We start from the raw sequence: 16,938 nt of genomic DNA on the forward strand, positions 1-16,938 counted from the left end.
GAAACACTGATTTCATAGCTCACAGAATCCAGATAACTGACAGTGTGGGGCACCCAACATTTGGGCATGTATTAATATGTTACTATCTGACTTCTTTTTTTTTTTTTTTTTTTTTTTTTTTTTTTTGGTCTTAAGGCATTTTACTTTAGAAGGGAGGGGAGGGAGGATAGAAAAGCAGAGGCCAGCCATGGCCACGTGGACAGGGACAGAGGAGGAAGGGAGGGGGAAAGAGGGAGTAAGAGATAAAAGTAAAGACAAGAAGCTAAGAGGTTGAGAGACACTATCAGACTTCTTAAGGAGTTTCCTCAACATACTTTACTAGGTTATGACCCACAGGGTTGAGTTTTCCAAACGGAGAAAAAAATATCTGAAAGCTACAACAAAGTCTAGTGTGGACAAGCACTTGCAAACTTATCTCTCCAGAAACGTTAAGTTTTTAACCTTGAGAGTGGATTGACGCAGCAGGCAGAGACTACTGCACATGATGGAATATGGAACTTAAGGCAACTGTATGTCATAATTCTTCAGAATATATGCTGAGCCTTTTAATCTATTATGATTGTAAGCCTCCAGTGTGCAGTTTTAACACAACCGGTCTTTCGCTCTGTTCTGTTTAGATCCCACCAACACTATCTGATGCCTTATATCATTTGAGTAACTGTGTTTCTCAAAAACACACTTGCACCAAAGATGGCTACAACTATTTATCATGAGTAATTTATGAGGCTGCCAAATACTAAGAGATGAGGGAAGTGAAAATATCAAACCAGCGGGGGGGGGGGCAGAGGTGGGGGAGAAGCTAAGTGTTTCCCAAGGTCTCAGCATGGGGGGCTAGATCCTATTTCACACACAAAAATCAGATCAATTGAAGATAGAAATGCATCATACATTAGACAAACAGCTCCAAACTTTGATAAAAGCAGACCTTGGAATGGGCATTAACAGCAATTTGCATTTAGTAATGTCTCATATTTGAACATTAAATGTGTTGAGGGAGAAAAGCAAATTAAAAAAAATTACATTTGCGATTGCTTTACTGAAATATTTGTGGCAGTTCAAGAAAGTTCAGAGCAGCAATGAAAGTCCCAGGGGGAGTTGGTCCCTAAAACAATGTCCTTTATCCGATACCTAGCCTTTGCTAACCACTTCCCTCTCTGTCTCAAGTCCCTCTCTGTCTCAAGTTCTCTAGTGGGAATTTACATTTTATAGATGGGCTTCATCCTAAAGCATATGCAATGCTTATTCCAGACCCGAATTTGGCGACAACAGACCCACTGTCACTTTTTCCTTGAGAAAATATGGAACACCAGACTGCTAACCTAGCAATAGTGTTATCACTGCAAGATGAGAATCACAAACTTGGAAGCACCTCAAGTAGACATAAAAACTCCTTGGCGTTAAGTATTAAGATTCATAAACATGTTCAACGTCACTTTGGCCTAGAAATCTCTATTCTGGGAATTTATCCTAAGGAAAAAGCCCAAAGACAGAAAAAAAGCAATGCCTGAGAATGTTCACTGAGGAGTGCTTTCAGTCAATAAAGCTTTATTAAGTGTCTATTACGTGCCAGGCGTTTCGCTGGCATGAGGACGGTGCCTCAAGACACTCATGATCAGATGAAAGTGCAGATAAACATATGCACCATTGAAATGTGAAGGGATAAATGCTAACAGGGAATGGATCTCCCAGAGGCACAGGTACTCTGTGATATGGTGTTGGAAGGCAGTAACAATGGTGGGTGGGGGAGACTTGGCAGAATAAGGTCATGGTCTCATCACACCGTCAGAGTATTTTAAAGCCCAGGTTCATGTTAAAATCCTGAACAGAGATCAGGGAGATGGCTCTGTGGTAAAAGCACTTGCTTCCAAGCATGATGTCCTGTGGGAGCCCTGGGACCTACATGGTGGAAGAAGAGAACACACTCCTACAAATCCCTTTCCTTTCTCTTCTTTTTTTTCTTTCTTTCTTTTTCTTGTTTTTTTTGTTTTGGTTTCAGATAGGTCTCACTTTGGGACTACGTCTGGCCTGGAACTCACTATTGGTCTTAAACTAGTCAAAATCCACCTGCCTCTGCCTCTGAGTGCTGGGGTTGTAGTTGTATATCACAGTGCAGGTTACAAATGATCATCTTGCCTCTATAAGCTCTCCCTAGGGTATGTTTTGTTTCTGAAAATTCATTGTTCCTTTTTGTGTGTGCGTGTATGTGTGAGTTGGTGTATGTATGTGTATGTGTGTGGGTGTGTGAGTGTGTGTATGTATATGTGTGTATGTGTATATGTGTGTATATGTGTGTGTGTGTGTGTGTGTGTGTGTGTGTGTGTGTGTGTGTACACTCATATGTGAGGGTGCATATGAAGGCCAGAAGACCTCAGGTGTCATTACTATGGTGCAGTCAACTTTTTTTTGTAGTTTGAAATAGGCTCTCTTACTAGCATGGAACTCAACAGGAGTCTACACTGGTTGACTAGGGAGCTGTACTTCCAAAATGTCCTCTAAATCCTTAAAAATAAAATTATTATTATTACTATTAGTGTGTGTGTATGTGTGTGTGTGTGTGTGTGTGTGTATGTGTATGTGTGGTACATGTGTAGGGTGTGTGTGTGTCACAGCATGTGTATGGAGGCTGGAGAACAATGCTGTGAAGACAGACAGCTTTCTCTTACCACCTTTATGTGGTTTCCCAGGATTAAACTCAGGTGGCTGGGCTTTTGTGCCAAGACCTTCTATCTACTGAGCAGCCTCAGCAGCTATTCCAAACCCCACCCTACCCCCTCCCAAAAGTATAACTACCCTAAATAGTTCGAAGTTGCTCATCTTTCCAGTGCTTCATAGGGGAGGTTATCAGCAATCACAAACTCTCTTCAAGCACATTCTACCACACTCTGTTCCCAGTCTTGGTTTTCTACTAGACACAAGAGTGTCCCTAATTAAATCTCCTGAGGAATTCCGAGTTTCATTTTGCTTAAAAGGCAAAACAAAATAAGCACAGGAAAACCCCTTAGTGTTCCTTTGAGAATGTTTCCTTTTAAATGTCTAGGAGTCACCTCAGGAGGTCATTGTTACACCACCACACAAAGTCTTGTGAAACATGGCCTCCTTCACTTCTAAGGACTATAGTGTGTTTACAAATGGAGACATCTCAGTGTTTAGGGAGTGGGCTTAAAAACCCTTGAAGAAAGGGAGATTAGACACACTAAGTCATCTATAAAGAGAAATAATTTCAACTAAATTGGACATGTTGCAATCTACACTACCTGCCTGCACTTAAACCTGGATTAGCAAAACCTCTACTCCTATAGCAAGCATGGCACCCAGTTCAAGTCAACACACGCTACTAGTAATGTAGGGAGCCATGGAGAAGCCTCCTCTGACAAGCTCTGTCCTGTGCAGTGGTTCTGGCTCCGGCTCTAATCCAGAAAGATGCTGGAGTTCTAGGAAGGTCTCTGGAGAAGGCCCTGCCTCAGCTTTCTTTCTTCTGACTAAAGAAAATGGAACCCACTGCAGAGGATGGGAAGAGGAGACACGCTCGCCTACTGAGTGTATAAATCTGCAAGGCATCCTCTAGATGAATGGTAGGCTAAGATTTCAGGGGAGGTCCACACTAAGTGTTTCCAGAGTCTGCAGGAGAGACGTTCAATGCTGCTCTATAGGCCAAGCAACCACACCCCTACGCAAATGACTGAAGCTGCACTCTAATGAAGCGATCTACAAACCACAACGGGCACGCAAGCTGGAGCTTGCCCACTCCTGCCTAGAGGCTTTACAAATCTGTTTTATCTAAGGCCCAGAAAAAATGCTGTTTTCCTCAGAGGTGAGGTGGCCTGCCAAGGTCCCATGCCTAAGATGATGTAGATCCAGGTTCCAACAGGGGTCTGTCCGAACCCACGGCTTTCTACCCTAAGAGCCGGAAACTCTTGGGCTGAATGCAGATGAAGAGGGGTCTGCTGAGTGAAAAGGAGAGCAATCCCAAACCCTTCCTTCCCAGCTCACATCCCTCAAGCAAAGCCCACCTATCATCAAAGGACACAGAGTGCTCATACTCCTTGGTGGGATGGCTCGGCAGACAAAGCGGCTAGCAGCAGAACCTGACAAACTGAGTTCAGTCACTGGAACCCACGTGATAGAAGGAGCGAAGTGACTCCTGTACACTGTCCTCCGACCTCCACGTCCGTCTCATGCCACACGTGCCCGTGTGAATGTAGGCAATGTGTGCGTGTACACACTCTAGGTAATTGCAAAAGAAAAGAAAAGCAGGAAAAGAAAATGCAGAGGAACCGGGTAGCAGGTAAAAACTTCTCCCGGGTTTCTGGAACGTTTGCTACTAAACTCTCATATTATACGGGAAAGGCATCAAACACTTGGCCGTCCTGCAGCAGATTATGGCAAACCTAAAATGTGGTCAGCACCTTGGAGCTTTAACATTCTCTAAAGTATTGCAAAACAATCCCACTGATCTTCACATGTCTCATGGAATGAATTAAGTAACGGAGTAAGAACGGGATGTGGCTGGCCATTGCTCTTCGGACTCTGTGACAGACCGGAGACAAGGCTGAGGAACTCGACAAGCACTGCCCATTGCTCTTTACTGCCACTTAAATGCAAAGAGAAACTGTGAGCTCCACAGTTTACTGCCTGGAATCCAAGGGAAAACAAACAGGCAGTAACCACGAGTGAACCCTAACCCCACCCCCACCCCCATGCCTTGAGAGATTAAAGATTCTCTTTTCACCTTGGTTGTGCTATTTGAAGCCAGAAGGCAAGGTTCAAGTCTGTCTTTGTCACTTGCTTTGCTAGCTAAACATTAATTTTCTCATCTTACAGTGGGAGAGGGTGTCAACTCGATCTTCTTGGCAGACTCATTTTTAACATAAAATGCAATATTCTCAAATTAAAAAAAAAAAAGTAATTCCGTGCATGAACTTAATGCCCATAAATTTTAAAATATAACATGGATTTACTAGTTCAAGAGAAGTTTCCATGGTAAAAATTACTCTCCTCAAAAAAAAAAAAAAAAACTAGAAAATATCATTTGCAGTTGCATAATTTATTTCTGAAAATTAAATGACGATTTTTTTCTCACAAAGGATGGGGGGGAAAGGAATACGTGGAGCAGATAGACTCATTGTCTTCCCCCCCACCCCCCAGGAAGAAAAGACATTTTTGCACCTTACAAAAATATACTAATTGGCCTGCCACCTGGCAAGCCTGCTAACATGCATAAGGGATAAAGTCGAGATCTTGAAATCTGACATTTATGCCAGTGGTGGGGAGGTGGTGGTGGGGAGGTGGTGGTGGGGATTGGATTTAGCATTAGGGATCCTAGGAGAGTGTTGCATGAGACTCAAGTGCAAGAAACAAAAGAGTAGGACCTAAGATGTGAGGTGACAGATAGCATCCTGGATTGCTCTTGCTCGGCACAGCTAGATACCAAGATAGGGGCTGTGGACAGCCCCAGGACTCCTACCATCTTCCCCCTCCCCATCCCTCTTTCTCTTCCTTCCTAATTCCCTTCCTCCCTTTTCTAGATCCCCTGCTTTGGTCTGGTTAGGTTTAGTTTGGGTTTTCAGTACTTGGGGTTGAACCTAGGATTTTGCACACAGCAGGTCAGCAGTACCAACAAGCTTTCCCCTTGGCCATATTTTGACTTTTAATTTGACATAATAAGGACTCACTCAGTCAATCAAGCTGGCTTTGAACTTGCGGCCCACACAAGAAACGAACTTGTGAACCTCATGCTTCTTCAGTCTCTCAGTGGATTATACCAACGACCACCAAGCCTGGCTCTCACAGACTTTCTTGTATACTACAGATATTTCTAGACTCTTCTATAAATCTAACTACTGTAAATATGAGTGTTTTAAAAGAATCTCAAAGGAGAAAAGCAGATAATAAAACAGGAGGTAGAATACGATATTTATTTGCTCTGTGACATGTGTATTCATTTATGCAGAGAAGTCACAGAGAAAAAGCAAACCTGCATAGTTTTTAACAGTAGTTTTATCTGAGCATTGGCTTTGGGAGCAGGGCGGGTAATTTTCCTCTTTAGGGCCATTTTATCTGCCCCATTCTTTCTCAAGTGCAGATGTCAGGTTAATGCTTAAGTGCTATATAAGCTTCCCTGACTTCAGATACAGTACGATATTGGAAAGACTTGGCTGCTTATAAAACAAATAAGGCACCCCAAGTTCTCCCTTTGTAAGATGCATGTTTTCTTCATTCTTCCCTATCACAGAAACTCCAGACCTTCTTCTAGGCCTCAGAACTTACCAACACCCATTGTCTCTCTCTCTCTCTCTCTCTCACACACACACACACACACACATATACACAATGTAAGTAAAATTTCATCCCCAAAACCAACTTCAAATCACTTTTAACTATTTTCCACTTGCCAAATTGGTTATCTGTAGGCTTCTAGAAACTTCGTCTATGTAGCATAAAAGGGACTAATACATTCTAACAAGAACAACATAAATCCATAAGCTTATGTGTTTAAAAATATCTCACTATTATGCATATTCCTGCTACTTCACTTGACATTAGCAACCATACAACAGCAACCATATTTTCCTATGAGAATTAACTTTAAAATGGATGATAAATGTAGAAGAGTACCCTGGATGAGATTCTGAGGAGAAGTAAACTCTTTCAGAGAGAGAAACTGGTTACTGCTTCGACTTCAAGTCGAAGCCTACCCCAGGATGTCCTGGAACTGACTATCTAGCCCAGGCTGGCCACAGTCTTGTAATTCTGCTTTAGCCCTTGGTGCTGGGTTATAGGCAAGAACCAAAGCACCTGGCTGAGAAAATAAAAGTTTAATAAAAAATAAAATAAAATAAAATAAGAAGCTGGAGAGGTGGCTCAGTTGGTAGGAGCCCTGGTTGCTTTTCCAGAGGATCCAGGTTCAATTCCCAGCACCCACATGACAGCTCATAACTATCTGTAACTCCAGCTCCAAGGTATCTGACACCCTCATACCTATGCTCACTAAATGAATTTAAAAAGATTAAAAAATAAAAGGTCTTCATTGAAAAAAGGGATACAGGGACAAAAAAAATCTCACTCTGATTTTATATTAACATGATCACACCACTGAAATATTTAAAACTAGAGGTAACAGAAACATTCTATATACTCCTTTCGGAATTAGTGACATGTCAGTTAATTGTTAAAACTTAGAGTGACACCACATGTAAAGAGTAAACTTGGCCATCTCTAAAGTACCTACTTATCAACATGATTTCAGAACAAAATGAAACCCACTTTGTGGTCTGGACTTTCTTTCTCTACAGTAAATAAGTTCTAGCAGTAGCCCCTTAGGGGAAGCCACAGAAGCAGTCTGGGACTTGGGTCAGTAATCATGAAAGCACCTTGATCAGTTAAAAAGTATCCCAAAGGAAGACTTATCTTCTACAGTCTTTAGAAAGGGGCAGTAATTCCTTAGAAAGGGCTCAAATGTTCTACCACAGGAACCTGAGAGGCAGCCAGGAAAGGGTTCCTGTTGGTTTAGAGAATCCTGGACACAGTATTTGTGTCTTCTTCATATTGTAGACTATTTATAGTTTATTCTGATAGCGTTGTTTTATATATTTCAGAGCAGTCAATCCTTAGATCTTAGTGATTTTCTCAGAGGAAAAGATGGATTTAAGTGAGTGGCCCTCTTAAGAAATTAGCTTACTACACTCAAATGAAATCACTGTATTTTTAAAAAGAAAAGAAACCTCCAGAGAATTCATTTCTAAAAACCTCCTAAAAGACTTTTTCCCCCTTCCTGGTATTCTCCTGGTACTGCCAAATAGGATGCAAGAACTTCGTCTGTTCTAGGCTGTGCACTACATGCCCCCTCGCATCAGCACAGATTTCAGATCCGTGCATAAAACGCCCACGCTCAAGTGAATGCACAGGCCTCTATAATAGAGGCAAATCTCAGGAAAATAAGCCTGGCTGCAGTGGGGTGTTCCTCATTCAAAAGGCTGTAAAATAGCAGCTGTTCAGAGCTCTATCCTAAGCAGAGCTTCACTTGAAATGTACAAGCCCACTCAGACACCATTATAAACTGTGATGCTTTAAGATGAGGAAATTACAGGAGCGTACATATACAATTTCCACTAATGGGAAAGAGAAGCAGCAGGTGGCAATTTTAAAACAAAGTAAAACCTACTTCTATTTTTCACTCTGGCCCCTCAGACAGCAGGTGGCATTTCTATAGCAAAGATCAAAATTATCGGTGCTCTCTGCTCCACCAATCTCCCCTGAATTGCCAAGAGGCTGCTCAATCTGTAAAATTAACACACTATAGCCTTGCTTTACAAACATTACTTTCACTTAATGAGACTACTGCTGGAGCCCACTTCCACAGGAATTGGGGTAGCAAAGTTCCCATCTGGACTCACTATGTAATTCTGGCGAAGACTTGGGGACCGCTGCCTTTCTCTGAGCCTCCACTTGTCATACATATCACCGCTATAATAATGTCACTTTTACAGCACCATTGTGAGGATTTAGTACAACTCATATCAGATTCCCACAGCAAATACTCTCCCCCCCACCCCCCCACCCCCCTCTGAGGCTGGTAGGTCTCATCTACTGGTTACTGTATGCTACTGTAATTATTTGCCAACATTTCTTTATATCTGAACTGGGCTACTTAATTAAAAGGACCATGCCACACATTATCTTTATTTCGCAGATGGTTATCATAGCCCTGGTCCTGTAGAAGGCACTGGATGAGTACTGGGGACAGAAATGGAAAAAAAAAATTGTCGCAATGTGGCCAGCTCTGGACCCCATCCACAGAAGTCAAACAGTGCAATCAGGTTATTAGGTTATCAGGTTTCAGAGGGTGATTCAGGTTCATCTGCAATCTCCCAGAGCAGTAAAAGGGTCACACACAGATCTGTGACTCATAAGTCATCCCCTCTAAGTATTTTTAACTGTAATTAACTTCCCATGTTTCCGAGGTAACTCCTCCGAGCTTGGCTTCTCAGTCTTCTGGCTCAGTTTATAAACATTTGGCTTCTCTTTAGAGCTTGTAAATCGGCACAAGGAGTTACCTAGCCTTAGGATTGGAGCTCCCACCCCCCTTGATGCAATTCCTACTGTCTTTAAAACCTCATCTGTGACTAGGAGACAAATAGAACAAAGCAACAGCAAATCCAAAAGCACTTTAGTCTAATGGCTTTAACTTATCGTTTAAGATGCATACACACCTGGGACTTCCCCACGAAGTCCATACATGCTGGGCCATGAATACCCTCCAACCATATTAGTTTCTCTATTAAATAGATTTGAAACCAAACCTGTGAAGTGGCTGAAGGAACAGCTACAAGCCACTGCCTGCTGGACACACCTATAAGAACAGAAGGTTTTGCAAAGTAGAGCTGTTTCTTCAGCGCCCAGCTGAGCATGTCACTCACAAGGGAACTAAAAGACTGGCTTACAACAGGGCTCCAAGCTCGCTGGAACAATGGGTCATGACGAGCTTCCTTAATGCCAAAGTAAGTGTTCAGAAGTGATTTCTGCTAACTGAAAGAAAGTGCAAAGGGCACATATATTTACTCTGGCTTAGATTCAATACTTCTAAACGTCTCTTGGTGCCAAGAGTCAGAACTATGTTCCCTCATGGATTCCCAACCTGGGTACCGACTGGCTAATCTGCATAGATCCGAGAGATGTGTGTGTGCGGGGTGGGGTGGGGGGGGGAGATAGGAGGGGAGATGTGGTGTCACAATACTGTGTAATAAGTTAAATACTTGTATAGTAACCCACAGTTTAACCCAACTGTGATTTGGAATAGTAGACTAATATCTAAGGAAGAATTTCCCAAACTGCTCATAGAGAGCTCCCGTAAGAAGGCATCACGTACTAAGCAGTCTTCACAAAGAAGCAGAAAGCCTGTCCAGTAGGAGTTACAGTCAAAGTCATCAGGTCGAAAAAAACGGGCACAGGGAAGCAGGTCTCCAACCTTACTAAGAAAGCACCACAGGGCTGGTGAGACGACTTAGTGTGTAAAAGCACTGTAGATCTGTGTTCAGTCCCTGGGACACTCATGTTAGGAGAGAAGGAACTCCTGCAAGCTGTCCTCTGATATCTCCATTCACAAATGCACACTGGCAGGCTCAGGCACACACACACACGCACACACACACACCATATACTTGCATAATTCATGTATGTCCACATACTTAATCAATTAGTTATTATTATTATTATTATTTTAGAGAAAAGCAACACTGTTTTCTCAGCTTAAAAATCCTTGATTTCTGACAGTACCTGACAAATACAGAAGTAGAGGTTCACAGCCATCCATTGGACTGAGCACAGGGTCCCCAATGAAGGAGCTGAAGGGTTTGCAGCCCCTTAGGAGGAACAACAATATGAACTAACTAGTACCCTCAGAGCTCCCAGGGACTCAACCTCTAACCAAGGAGTACACATGGTGGGACTGATGGCTCCAGCAGCATATGTATAGCAGAGGATGGCCAAGTCGGTCATCAGTGGGAGGAGAGGCCCTTGGCCCTGTGAAGGTTCTATGCCCCAGTGTAGGGGAACGCCAGGGCCAGGAAGTGGGAGAGGGTGGGTTGGTGAGCAGAGGGAAGGAACAGGGTTTTTTTTTGTTGTTGTTGTTTTCCTTTTTGTTGTTGTTTTTTTCTTTTTTTCAGAGGGGAAACTGGGAAAGGAGCTATCATATGACATGTAAATAAAGAAAATATCTAATAAAAAATATTACTGGGACAAAAAAAAAACCACCTTGATTTCTAAGGCTAATTTACCCCACTTACATGTATTGAGAAGTAATGCTACACAGTAAAAATACTGCAACCGGCGCATTCTATAGCCATGACCTAAACATCTGACTACACACAGGAAGCCCCAAAACACACAGAGGATTATGATTCATAAGCACTCCAGCTTCTTTCACAGAATCTATCATAAGAACTTCTATCCAAAGCAGTCCAGACTTCCCTACTTGCCCATCTGCTGCTCTGGCCACCCAGAGACAATGAGCTAGCTCCCATTCAGGGAACTGCCAAGTCTGGGAAATGTAAATTGAACCATTTATTCAGTTTGCCAAGGCAGGTGACATGCAGATGACTGGCCACCTGCCTGCCCTCTAGAGCGATACAGCAAACCTAGTCTGGGGTGAATGAATTCTCTGATTATGTGGATAGGCACAGGGATAAAGGGTAGTAGGTAAAGCACTTTGATCCTTCCATGCAAAAATCAAACTGACTCCATTTACCATTAAGTAAGGGGCTTGATGTTTGATTCAGGTAACCTATTTAGAAAATGCTTTTGATTTTTGCATCCAAAGTCTAGAGTTTAGCCAAGTAAAAAGAATACTTTTACAGGAATTCTTTCTCCGGGTCCAAGATCAACAAGCCCTCAAACTCAGACTTCGGAAACAACATTACATAATAGCCACTTAATGGCTATTGTTTTACAGTACAAAGGGTTCATTTGGCATTTCCTAGAGAGCTTTATTCAGTTGGTAGCTTTTCCCATGACAGACATACTCTTTTTACCCCAGCCCTCCATGAATCTGTAAAAGAAAACATTTAATAACTGTAATTTCCAAGGTGGAGACATCTAGCATACTGCATTCCATGAGACACACATGTTGTATGTGACTGGGGCACATATGTTTTTAGGTAAGCTACAGGGGCAGCGACTTCCTTCAGATTTAACAGCCAAGAAGCTAGGCAGTGTGTAGGTAATCCTCCAAAGGTGACTCTTAAGGAGGTGACACAGTCAGTCCTGAGGCGTATACATGTGCTGTAACATTTAAAATTAGAATGAAGCATGGCCAAACAAGCAGCTACAACACTCATGGTGAAAAATGGGCCTGCTGAGTTCAGTTTTCTTCCCTCTAAGCCCATGACCATAGGGTGTGATCTCAGCAAGATGACAAATCCAATCCATCAGGTGGTTCTCTCCACCCAGGCAATGTGCTGGGAACCGAACTCATTATTCTAAAAGACGCTTGCAATATGAACTTCCATGTCAGGTTAGAAACTTCCCAGAGTCCTAGAGAGCTGGTTCTCAGCTCTGAGGAGGCTGGGATGTTTATGTTGAGATCTGCATTCTGCATGCCATTATAGTGGATAAAAGACACTACCCTAATAAAACCAGGGTCACTGATAAATTGAAGACACAAATAGGAGCAGAATAGAAAATTGCCCAGTGTTTTATAATAAAGCAACCATCAGGATGCTTAAGAAAGGAGATAAACATTAGCAATTGCCTATTCTTAGCAATTCATTTTACCTTCAAGTACTGACCAAAGCCTAAAGCCTACACTAAGTTCCCTTTTTTTTTCTTTAAGACAAAACAATATGACTGTTCAGTCTGATATCAGTGTAATTACCTTCTCTAATAAGCATGGCCAGTAGCTCAAACTCCCTCAGGTCCTGCTATTCTAACAAAGCTTAATGTCAACATTTTAAAAATTTACAGCCAAGTTCTGGATGGAACTCCCTAATTTCTAGGCAGATAGAGGGAAAAGAAAACAGAAAGTATCGGAACTACAAAAATTAACAGCCCATGTGAACTTTTATTTAGAGATTTCTCTAGTTACAAAATGTACCCATGTGTCATGAAAAACATATTTGTGACTATTAATATATAGCCAGCTTCAACTCACAGAGAGTGATGGCTTCCAATAGACGAGGTTATGTACACCAGTCATCCACTTTCATCCCTGTGGCCCCAGGCCCTTTTTTAAATATCTTAGCTCTCCTCAACTTTCACAGCGATTATTCAGTTACCATGATGTCACACTCAAATGACTAGATGACATCTAGTGAAGATAAGTCAGGTTAAAATAAAATACCTTTGTGTGTGCTCACACTACAGTTGGGTATGTACTGGACCATGCTGAGGAGGGTCCAATCGGAATCTTCCCACGGGAAGAGCTAGCTACTTTTCTTCTAACCAATATACACTGAAGAGTCCCCACAGAGTTATACAGCTCCAGCCCAACTCCAAGCCTTCTTCCTCTACGGACCATCTACCCATAGGGACAAAGGACTTCTTGATACCAGTATCTATCAGCTTTTTAGGCTCTATCGCAAAGCCTGACTCCCTTGCTTTAAAAGATATGATTTAGGGGCTGGTGAGATGGCTCAGCGGGTAAAAGCACCGATTGTTCTTCCAAAGGTCATCAGTTCAAATCCCAGGAACCACGTGGTGGCTCACCACCACTCATAATGAGGTCTGACACCCTCTTTTGGTGCATCTGAAGACAGCTACAGTGCACTTTAATAAATAAATAATAAATAAGTTTTAAAAAAAAGATACTATTTAAACTCCTGATGCCAGATATATTTGTAAAGAAAACCAAGCAAAGTCATAAAAGATTAACACATTCTATTCCACTGTTGATCTTCCCATATCCTACTTCCCTGCCCCAGTTCCCTGAATGTTAAAAGAGCCAGCCAGAGAAGCATAACACATTGTCCAGTTAAGAATGAAGACCTGGCCCTTCCCCCCAAAGCAAATGCTCCACATCCCCCCCATTTATTTTCAATACATGTTTTTTTGTAACCTACTTTTTTCACTTTATACATTTCTCTGTGCCTCCTCTTCCCATCACAATACACCTCAACATTCCAGGGCACCACTAACAATTTTTGAGCTCCTCTTCTGAGCCAGGCTGGCCTTGAACTCTGAGAAGTCCACCTGCCTCCCTCTCCTGATTGCTGGAATCTGGGAACTGCAGAGTTCTGGGATCTGGGGAACTGCAGAATCTGTCAGAACTCCCCGTCCTATGTAGAAAACCAGGCTCTCAGCAGACAGCAGTAAACGCCATATATGCCAGAGTCTTGGAGTTGAGCCCTCTTTTCCCTGGATGGATTCAGGAAAAGGCTGGGCAGGGTGTGGTGGGGTGAGGGTGGGGGAACTCTACAAGGCAGCTTCAGGGCACATTAGCCAAGCTGGAGCTGACTGGATGAGAGGATGACAGGGTGAGTCCTGCAGCAATAGGCAAGGTACAGTGGTGAACATGAAGACAGGAGGATGAAAGGAAGCAGTTATGAAACAGGCCTGGGCAAGGCCAGGAGTGGGAGGAAATGGCTCAGGGACTCAGGGAGGGGCCTAGCCTGCAGGTCAGGCGTGGAGAGGCAAGGAGGAGCAACATGTGGGGCCTGGTTTCAGCCACCTGTGGAACCAGCTGCTAAGAAAAGGCCTGGTGCCAGGGCTCAGGAGGGAGCTAACAGACAGTGAGGGGAATTAGGCCCACTAAGATCTGGGGCTACATATGTATGTTTGGGGACAGGGTCTCACTCTTTAGCCCTGGCTAGCCTAAAACTCGCCATGTAAACCAAACTAGCCTTGAACTTGCAGCAATCCTCCTGCCTCTTCCACCTGAGTGCAGATATTATAGGTGTAGGCTACCACACCCAGCTGAGTCAAGGCTTTAAAGTGAAACTCCAGCAGCAAGGTCGGAGGGAAGGGGAGAGGAGGGGAGGGGCGGCTCACAGGCTGTGGGAGGAACTTGTACTTCCAGGGAGGATTTGTAAAGGAAACTTCTGCCCTTGCCAATTCTGGTGATGAAGCAGCCATGGAGTGAGCAATAGTGAGTAAGGGGATGTGATTCAGGAACGAGGCTCCCTCTGCTGCCTGAACATATAAGGCTTGGTACCATGATGCGCGACCACTGGATTTAGCTGCCCACAGAAAGTGGTCACCACCCAATCTGCATTTCCTTACTTCACTCCATCCCTGCTGGTCAAATGACTACTCAGAGTATCACTGGACAACTGTTGATGCTGTGAGCACTGATGACTTTCCCACTGTGTAAGGCAGAGACAACACACGCACACATGCAGGCACGCATGCACGCGCTCTCTCAGGAAACCCTTCACTCTTAGGTTGACTTTCCCCCTTGAAAGTCGTCTCTACCCATTCCTTCAATGATGCTCCATTTCTCTTCCAGACTAAGTTAAGCTACACCTCCCATGGTATAAATGATGATTTCCAGGTCGATGCCCTATACCTAAATTCAACTTCCTGTCTGGGAACTTTCTTTTTGTCCTTCCTGCCTCAAGAGCCTTTGATGTTCCCAGACAGTTGCCCCCAAATGTTTCCCACAGTCTTCAGCCTCCCTTTAAATATTACCTTTTCAAAAGACCTTCCCTAGCCACTTTATTTAAAGCAGTCCCCACTCCACACCCACAAGGTTACTCTCTCTTCCACGCTCTTGCTTACAGCTGTCGGAACACTGACCTCAATTTGGCAATGGGCTTCTTTAGATATCTGTTTACTGGTGAGGCTGACGCACACTGTCTGACTTATTCACTACTGTATCCCTTGCCTCAGCATGATCTGAAGGTAGGAATGAATTCCCTGTGGCCCTTTGAACATAATCAAAACTCCACAAATGTGGTTTTTAACTGTCTGGGGGGATATAGGAAGCAACTCCAGGTATACATCACCCCCCTCCCTTCTCCCACCCCCCACATTTGCATGTTTGTTGAATACCACCCAGATGGCCCTCAAGCCAAAAACACTTTCCAGAGCCATCATGGAATCCTTGCTTGTCCAAGGCCAATGGCTCCATGGCTCCTATCAACATCACATCCTTAACTTCTAGAAAGCTTCAGCTAGACTAATGCAATGGTTTAATGGTCCACTGGTGTGGAGATCTCACCCTGCTTCCCGGTCAGAGCTCCCCAGAGCCACTAGTCACCCCCTTTCCCCACTGGATTAAGGATAGGCTCCCTTGGCTCTCCTCAGCCACGCTGCTGACTACCCATCCTCATGTTGTAATGACCGTGGTGATGTCAACAGCTAAGATTTATTCAGAGTTTTTATTCACCGGTAATTGCATTAGGAAAATAAAGAACGCATTAGCCAAGCTGGAGCTGATGAGAGATGCAAGCGCAGCAGGGTGAGCCCTGGTAAGAATGGAAGGAAACAGTAATGAAGCTTACACACATACTAATTCAATAAGTAACTTACTTATCCCTATTTCAAAGATGGAGATGCTGAAGTTCAAGAAAGTGAACTTGCCCAATACCACAGGGACCAGAGTTAAACCCAAGTATACTAAATTCAGACCCAGCCTCCTCCTCGTTGCCTTTTTACATTGTTTGTGTGTGTGTGTGTGTGTGTGCGCGCACGCACGCACACATAAGCGTGCCCAGCAATGTCCATCTACGGTCTGGCTCTTTCTGCTCCAACAGCGTGTGTAGTCTTCTCTGACCTCTCTGTGGCCACAGCCACTGAGCTTTTGTTCACACCGTTTCTACTCCCTTTGGGAAGGCACTCTGCTCTCTGCGAAATAGCAGTGTTATCTTTCAGAATGTCCTCAACTGTTGCCTTTTGTGTAGGGTGCCTCTCCTGGATCCCTGGATCCAAGTCTCTCCTTTGCACTGAGCGTGCTTGGGGCTCCACAGCTCTGGTTTACAAGGTTCTCCTGGCATGTTGCACAGAAGGCACATATGCGGCTTTCAGCTTTGAGTCACATAGATACAGATGTCAATTTAACTGGACTTTCTTTTGTTTTTTTTTCCAGACAGGGTTTCTCTATGTAGCCCTGGCTGTCCTGGAACTCACTCTGTAGACCAGGCTGACCTTGAACTCCGAAATCCGCCCACCTCTGTCTCCCAAGTGCTGGGATTAAAGGCGTGTGCCACCACTGCCCAGTTTTAACTGGACTTTCAATAAAAGAGATTAGTGCAAACTTATCAACAACTTTAATCACTGAATGTCAGGGTGGGCAGAAGAAAAGTCCATTTTCTACCTTTCTCATATATGCACGATCAAACAAACAAAAAGCCCTCACTGAACACTACTGATGTTTCGGCAGGCAAGTGTTCATCAAGAGTCAATATATTTTGTTAATTCTGACAGTTTAAAAAAATCCTTGCATGTACCTGCTGCTCGGAACAACCCCGTAATGTAAATTCAACAAACAAGTTGAGGGGGGAAAAAACC

At 43.5% G+C, this 16,938-nt stretch overlaps 1 protein-coding gene across 20 annotated transcripts in view; it reads right to left on the reverse strand.

Annotated features, from left to right (window-relative positions):
* The window catches only part of Mast4 (microtubule associated serine/threonine kinase family member 4), a 604,035-nt gene that overhangs the window by 147,569 nt on the left and 439,528 nt on the right, over positions 1–16,938 (reverse strand). Inside the window, exon 1 of one of the 20 annotated variants that reach the window (XM_031360613.1) lies at positions 9,210–9,380. The exons of the other annotated variants lie outside the window; for them this stretch is intronic. Coding sequence (XP_031216473.1) covers positions 9,210–9,247 — 38 coding nt within the window. The 5' untranslated portion in view covers positions 9,248–9,380. Of the gene's footprint in view, positions 1–9,209; positions 9,381–16,938 lie in introns of those variants that run through there. 20 annotated transcript variants of the gene reach the window in all.

Source organism: Mastomys coucha, unplaced genomic scaffold (assembly GCF_008632895.1).
Source record: "Mastomys coucha isolate ucsf_1 unplaced genomic scaffold, UCSF_Mcou_1 pScaffold8, whole genome shotgun sequence".
Taxonomy (NCBI): domain Eukaryota; kingdom Metazoa; phylum Chordata; class Mammalia; order Rodentia; family Muridae; genus Mastomys; species Mastomys coucha.